Source organism: Galeopterus variegatus, unplaced genomic scaffold (assembly GCF_000696425.1).
Source record: "Galeopterus variegatus unplaced genomic scaffold, G_variegatus-3.0.2 Scaffold12490, whole genome shotgun sequence".
Classification (NCBI taxonomy): domain Eukaryota; kingdom Metazoa; phylum Chordata; class Mammalia; order Dermoptera; family Cynocephalidae; genus Galeopterus; species Galeopterus variegatus.
The window spans coordinates 5,999-12,823 of NW_007738601.1; the positions used below are offsets into that span (position 1 = coordinate 5,999).

The window sequence follows — 6,825 nt, forward strand, 5'->3', positions numbered from 1 at the left end:
ATATGGGGTAGCATCCTGCCGCAGGAATAATTTATTCTAACTAAACTACAGCTGGAAAATTTTGAGAGAGTTTGAAATACTAAGGCTTAAGTGTAAGGAACATTAAAGAGTCTTTCATCTGAACATGTTTGCAGAAAATTAAGAAAACAATATCGGGCTACAGATAAACTCTTGCTACTCAAAATATGGCCCATGCACAAGCAGCATCAGCAGCCTCCGGCAGCTTAATATAAATATAGAATCTTAAACCCCAACTTAGATCTACCAAATCAAAATCTGAACTTTCGCAGGATGTGCTGATTTGTGTGCACAACCTAGCATGAGAAGCATGGGCTACACCTTTGAGAAGCATTGGGTAATAGAATATCTGAAATGCAAATCTTCAAAATGCATGATCTCAGCATGACAGAAATTTTGTCTGTAGAATATACAAAAATCTAGAAGAATGATGAACTTTAGTCTAATGAATAGCATTAAAACTGCAGAAGAAAGAAAAGTCTGTAGAAGGGCATTGGCCATCATGAAATACAGAAAATAGCATCCAGTGAGTCAAATTAGCAATACTTATTCAATCATGGCCTGAATGTCATGTCCCTTCGTACATGCCCTCTCTCTTTGCCCTACTTTATGCTCACAAAACAGCCCTATGATTATAAGTTGGACTCTCTCTTGATTTTTTTCCTGAGAGAAGCTAAGCATGATCAGGAACTGGTCTGTTTGATTGGGACTGAATTAGGACTTCTAAATACCTAGAACACAGAAATAAACATGTTGCCCACCCCACCACGTAATTCATAAGTAAAAACAATCTGAAATGAGTGTGAGAAAGATCTGCTGGGTTCTGATCTACCAGTGATGACTTCTGTCATGCTGTTCTGGGCAAATTCAACTATCAAATTCCTTCTCCCACTAACCACATGCAAAGTGCTCAATACCTCCATGTGTCTACTGGTTACTGTATTGAACAGTGAAATTATTGACTATTTTCTTCATTGCAGAAAGTTGTATTGTACTACAGACAGATACATAGATAGGACACTGCTTCAAAAATATGGAAAAATAGAATTAAAAGATAATGTGAATCTTTTTGTAAACTTTTTGAAGACTCCTTGCAGGTAGAAGTAGATGTACACATAGACATATTGATACTGGTGTGCTGGAACCAGCCCATCCCTGCTCTCAATAAGCAATTGTTAAATACTCAGGAATTTTGTGACATGGTTGGCAAACCACTGGTAGCTTGAAATTGACCATATATATATATGTATTTATTTATTTATGAGTATTTATGTCTGTCACAAAAATAGGCTATAAATGGGGGAATTACGTTTTGAGAGAGAGAGAGCTACAGAGCCTGTTTATATTACTGAATATGGATAGATCTAGAAATATTTCTTTTCTTTTTTTTTTTTTTTTGACCGATAAGGGGATCACAACCCTTGACACCACGCTAAGCCAGTGAGCGCACCGGCTATCCCTATATAGGACCCAAAATTGCAGCCTCGGCAATACCAGCACCGTACTCTCCCAAGTGACCCATAGGGCCAGCCCAGATCTAGAAATATTTCTAACTCTCAGTTCTGTATAAAAATATTTCATTTTTGTAGCTTGATTCACTTGGAGGATCAAGAAGCAAAAAAACCCCAGAAGCTATGATCACATTTGGCTCCCAGAGTTTAGTGTCTAAATACCATTTCTCACTAAAAGGAACCAGGGTTCCTTGGAGAAATGGCTGGTTTCAAAACAGGTCAGGGTAAATAGAAGGGAAAGATGGAATATCCTGCACCAGAAAGCAAGAAAGTGCCGCGAATGTCATAGGTGAAAAGGATAAGGATATTTTGTATGTGTTGTTTTAGATTTGTCAAAACCTGTTGAACGTACAACACCTTTGAGAGGCATCAAGTAATAAAACATTGAAACACAAGTCTTCAAAATGCATGATCTCAGGATGATAGAAATTACAGAGAGAGGCCAAAAACTAGAAGAACGATGATTGACTCTAGTCTAATAAATGACACTAAAATAGCAGAAGAAAGAATGACTCTAGAGACGGTCATTGGCCCTTCTATAATGAGAACTCTGTACCACTGTGGTGGGGGATGTTCACAAGGAGGCAAAGTATATTAGGGGGAGGGAATATGTGGTAAATCTCTATACCTTTACCTCAATTTTGCTATAAACCTAAAACTGCTCTAAAACAGTACCGTTTATTTTAAAAATAAAAAATAAAAGAAGAAGAAAGACTCAGGACCTTGCTTGAAAGGGCTTCTAGTGGACAAAACTGTGAGAATTTGGGCATCATAATAAATAGTGATAGTAAGAGAGTAAACTGGTAATATACAAGAACACAGTGATATCAACCAGTCAATCAATCAATAGGGAAGAATGAAATGTTCTCTTACAATGATATGCCAACTCATAATTGTAGAAGAAATTGGAATTAGAAAGTTATCATTTTGCAATGATCATAACGGTTTCACTCAAATATCATCCATGAATGATAAAACTCGTAGGTAAAACTTGCAAGAGGAACAGGATGTTTACACAGTCTCAAAGGTTTCCCCCACGAGGTACTTATTAATTACAAAAGGAAAAACAGAACTTTACAGTAAGTTAAGCTAGTGAACACATTTTCACCAAGCATTCTTAGTTAATATCACCACTATTGGGAAGAGTGTGCCTCCTGATTTGATGTCTAGCTGCAAGTTTCAAGGCACACATTCTGGTTCAGTGGGACTGGATGAGGCTGAGAATCAGCATTTGTTCTCATGTGGGTGATTCACAGACAACTGGCTGACTACCAGCCATGAAGTTCTTGTTTACGGTTGCCTTTCAACCTCTGAACATAGTTATTCCTGTGTGCTTCTAGCAAATGCCTCTGGCTACCATTAGTAACATCCCAACATGTGTCTTTCTGTAACTTGGCAGAAATTCCCATCTACCTGGAAAACTTCCAGCACATTTTTCACAACAACCCTCTAGCTCAAGCTTCCCTATCAGCAGATCCCTGAAGCACTCTTTGGTTACCTTTACGGGACTGTGTTTCTTCAGAATTCTGGGAGTCAATCATCAGCTGAAGAAGATCTACTCGATGCTGGAAGCAGAAAGAGAAGTTTCAATGACAAGCAGTCACGTGTAAAGTTCGAAGTGAATCAGGAGCACAGTCCTTCACCTTCCTTCTGAGAACATTGTCACTTGAAGTGCAGAAGTCTACCTTGTATTGCCTGAGTCACCAGTGAACAAAAACATCCATCTACAAATCTCGGAGACTAGGATGTTTCCCTGAGAGAATCCATCTATTGTGCTTAACAACTTTTTTGTCCTTCCTCTCCCTGATCCTCAGCTTCTCTGGCTTTTGGACACAGTTTCCTGGCCAAACAGTTGCCTGCTCCTTCTCCTGTCATACCTGCTTCCTCAGGAAGAAGTCCCACACTTCAACCCTTTTTGTTCTATGGCCTTAATTCTTAACCAATGGCCACATGCATCAATCTCCTGACATTTCCAGAGCTCATGGGAAGCTGGTATGCAAGCATCTTCAAATACTTTACCCTCCCAGGACTCTATACAATCTTTAGTGACACCTGGGGTGCCCAATCCTGCCTCCCTTACCTGCAGACATCCTTGTGCTGCCATCCAAGCCTCATAAAGACTAAGCTGGGATAGCCAGCTTGCAGAATCGATGCCCACAGAAGACCCATGCCCACTCCAGGCCATAAGAGTCTCAAACTTAACACAGACTGTACTCCACCAGGGGGCTGTCTCAACAGGCCTTCCACTGGAGAGTGTGTAAAAGAAGAGGCTTGAAACGGAAATGATTCTTTACCAATCTATGATTTGAGGAAATTATAATATCACTAAAATAATTTTTAAACAGTAATTTTGATCCTATTTTGAAGGAAAGAGAAGTAGTAAAGTTCTTCTCTCAATAGTATTTATGCCACGACATACCAATCATCATGCCTATTACTACATTTTAAATGCTGTTTCTCAGTCTCATTCTCATATTTCCTTCCCCAACCTCCACCTCTTCATTGCCGCTCAAATGTAAAAATGCTCCTGCTCTAAATCTAGAGTACTCTATCTACCTTTTACTTTTTAGAGTTCTCTATCTAACTTTTGTGTAAAGAGAAGTACACAATTCATAGGTATACATCCCGATAAACTATCAGAAAAAGAGCATCTTCATGTAACTACCACCAGATTTTAACTTTTGTTTATCTTTGAGGCGACTTTCTTTCATCCTTTTTACAGAATCCTTAAAAAATTGTGTGACATGTCTTGGAAATATAGAGATATTTAATACTTCAAAAATTGGAGTAAGGAATGGAAAGAGTACTGTTGGGAAAAGAAAAGAGAAAAAGGTATTTATAGTGAAAAGGCAAAATTTACCTAGAGCAATTATAATCTTCTCTACCAATCAAAAAACTAAAAGACACCAGGGAGCTCAACCAGAAGCCATTCCCTCTATGACCTTTGTTCAGGCTGTCAGGCCAATGACTGGGCAAGGGCATGTTCACACATAGCGGCCCCCACTGTAGCACTTAGATCAGGGTCCCCTTCTGCCTCTTTGGAGTGATCAAAGGTCCAGGATTAAAATCCATGACCTCTTAGACTTTTATCCATTGGATTAGAGTATCTTTGCATTAACCAGACCATAGTCTGATGCTTTAATTAATTTTGCTGTTCAAGAAACTGTAGGAAGCATAAATAAATACAGCACATGTCCTTTAACTAGCATGGAATGAAACTAGAAATAAATCAGCAAAAGAAAATTGGGAAACTCATAAATATGTGGAAATTAAATACATTCCTAAATAACTAATACCTAAAGGAGAAATCAAAACAGCAATTAGATATTGTACTGAGATGAAAAAAAAAAAAAAAATGAAGACACGATTTGCCAAAACTTATGAAATGTCAGAAAAGTAATGCTCTGAGGGAAATTTATAGGTGCAAATGCCTAAGTCTTTCTTTTCTAAAAAGAAGGAACTTAAATCAGGTATCTAACTTTCCACCATGACACACTAAAAATAAGAACAGCAAATTAAATCTAAATCAAGCAGTAGGAATAAACTAATAAAGCCTAAAGTAGAAATTAATGAAATAGATAATAAAAAACAACACCAAAAAGTCAATGAAACCAAAAGCTGGTTCTTTTAAATTATCTTCAAAATTAGCAAAACTTTAGTTAGATTGACCAAGTAAAAAAATAAATGACTCAGGTTACTACCATCAGAAACACAAGAGGGATAATTACTACTGATATTTTAAAAATAAAAATGATTAGAAAGGAACTCTATTAACAATTGTAGTTTTAGAGCAATTGTATAAATTAGAAAACTCAGAAAAAATGGACAAATTCCTCAAAAGACACAAACTACAGAGATTGACTCAAAAAAAAAAAATAGACAATCTGAATATACCTACAACATCTAAAGAGATCAAGCTAGTAATCAAAAACTACCAACAAAGAAATGCTCAGGCCCACATGGTTTCAATGGTGCATTCTACCAAATATAAGGGCACTTCAAAAAGTTCAAGGGATGATTCTTATTATCTTTTAATTCTGTTTTTCCAAAAGCTTTTTGAAATATGCTCATATTTAAAGAAGAACTAATACTAACTCTTTAAAAACACTTACAAGAAGTTGAAGAGGAAGGAACACTTCAAAATATTCCATAAGGCAAAGGTTACCCTGATACTAAAACCAGGCAAAGGTATCACAGAAAAAGAAAACTAGAGATTAATATGTACTATAAATATGGGTGCACAAATTCTCAACAAAATACTCACAAAGTGAATCCTGCAACATATAAATAGAATTATATACATTAGCATGTGTGGTTGATCCTAAAAGTGCAAGATTATGTAATACACCATATTAATAAAAGAAAAAACGAACACCACACAATCATCTCAATAGAAGCAGGAAAAGCATTTGACAAAATCTAACACCATTTAGTGGTTAAAACAAAACAATCAACAAACTACTAATAGAAGGGAATTCCTCAACCTAATAAAGGACATTTATAAAAATCCTGTAGCTAGTTTCCTAAGATGGCGTCGGGTCTGAGCGGCCGCGCCAGGAGACAGCGCGATCCTGTGAGCCGTGCNGGCAGGTCAACCAGAAGTCATTCCCTCTATGACCTTTGTTCAGCCTCTCAGGCCAATGGCTTGGCAAGGGCATGTTCACACGTAGTGGCCCCCACTGTAGCACTTAGATCAGGGTCCCCTTCTGCCTCTTTGGAGTGACCAAAGGTACAGGACTAAAATCCATGACCTCTTATCCTGTTATCCATTGGACTAGAGTATCTTTGCATTAACCAGACCATAGTCTCCTGCTTTAATTAATTTTGCTGTTCAAGAAACAGTAGTAAGGATAAATATAATACATATGTAATACATGTAATACATATAAATATAATANTTCTCTATCTAACTTTTGTGTAAAGAGAAGTACACAATTCATAGGTATACATCCCAATAAATTATCGGAAAAAGAGCATCTTGATGTAACTACCACCAGATTTTACCTTTTGTTTATCTTTGAGGCGACTTTCTTTCATCTTTTTTACAGAATCCTTAAAAAATTCTGTAACATGTCTTGGAAACATAGAGATATCTAATACTTCAAAAATTGGAGTAAGGAATGGAAAGAGTACTGTTGGGAAAGGAAAAGAGAAAACATAAATTATAGTGAAAAGGCAAAATTTACCTAGAGCAATTATAAACTTCTCTACCAAACAAAAAACTAAAAGACATCAGGCAGGTCAACCAGAAGTCATTCCCTCTATGACCTTTGTTCAGCCTCTCAGGCCAATGGCT

General features: G+C 37.1%; 1 protein-coding gene across 1 annotated transcript in view; it reads right to left on the reverse strand.

Annotated features, from left to right (window-relative positions):
* Window positions 1-3,027: 3,027 nt before the first annotated feature.
* LOC103581167 (cytochrome P450 3A8-like) overlaps window positions 3,028-6,825 on the reverse strand; it is a gene marked incomplete at its 3' end in the record, with an annotated part of 20,123 nt that continues 16,325 nt past the window's right edge. Inside the window, exons 8-9 of the mRNA XM_008563061.1 lie at window positions 6,534-6,661; window positions 3,028-3,094 (exon numbers count right to left, since the gene is read on the reverse strand). Of these exons, the coding sequence (XP_008561283.1) occupies window positions 3,028-3,094; window positions 6,534-6,661 (195 nt within the window). The remainder of the gene's footprint in view (window positions 3,095-6,533; window positions 6,662-6,825) is intronic.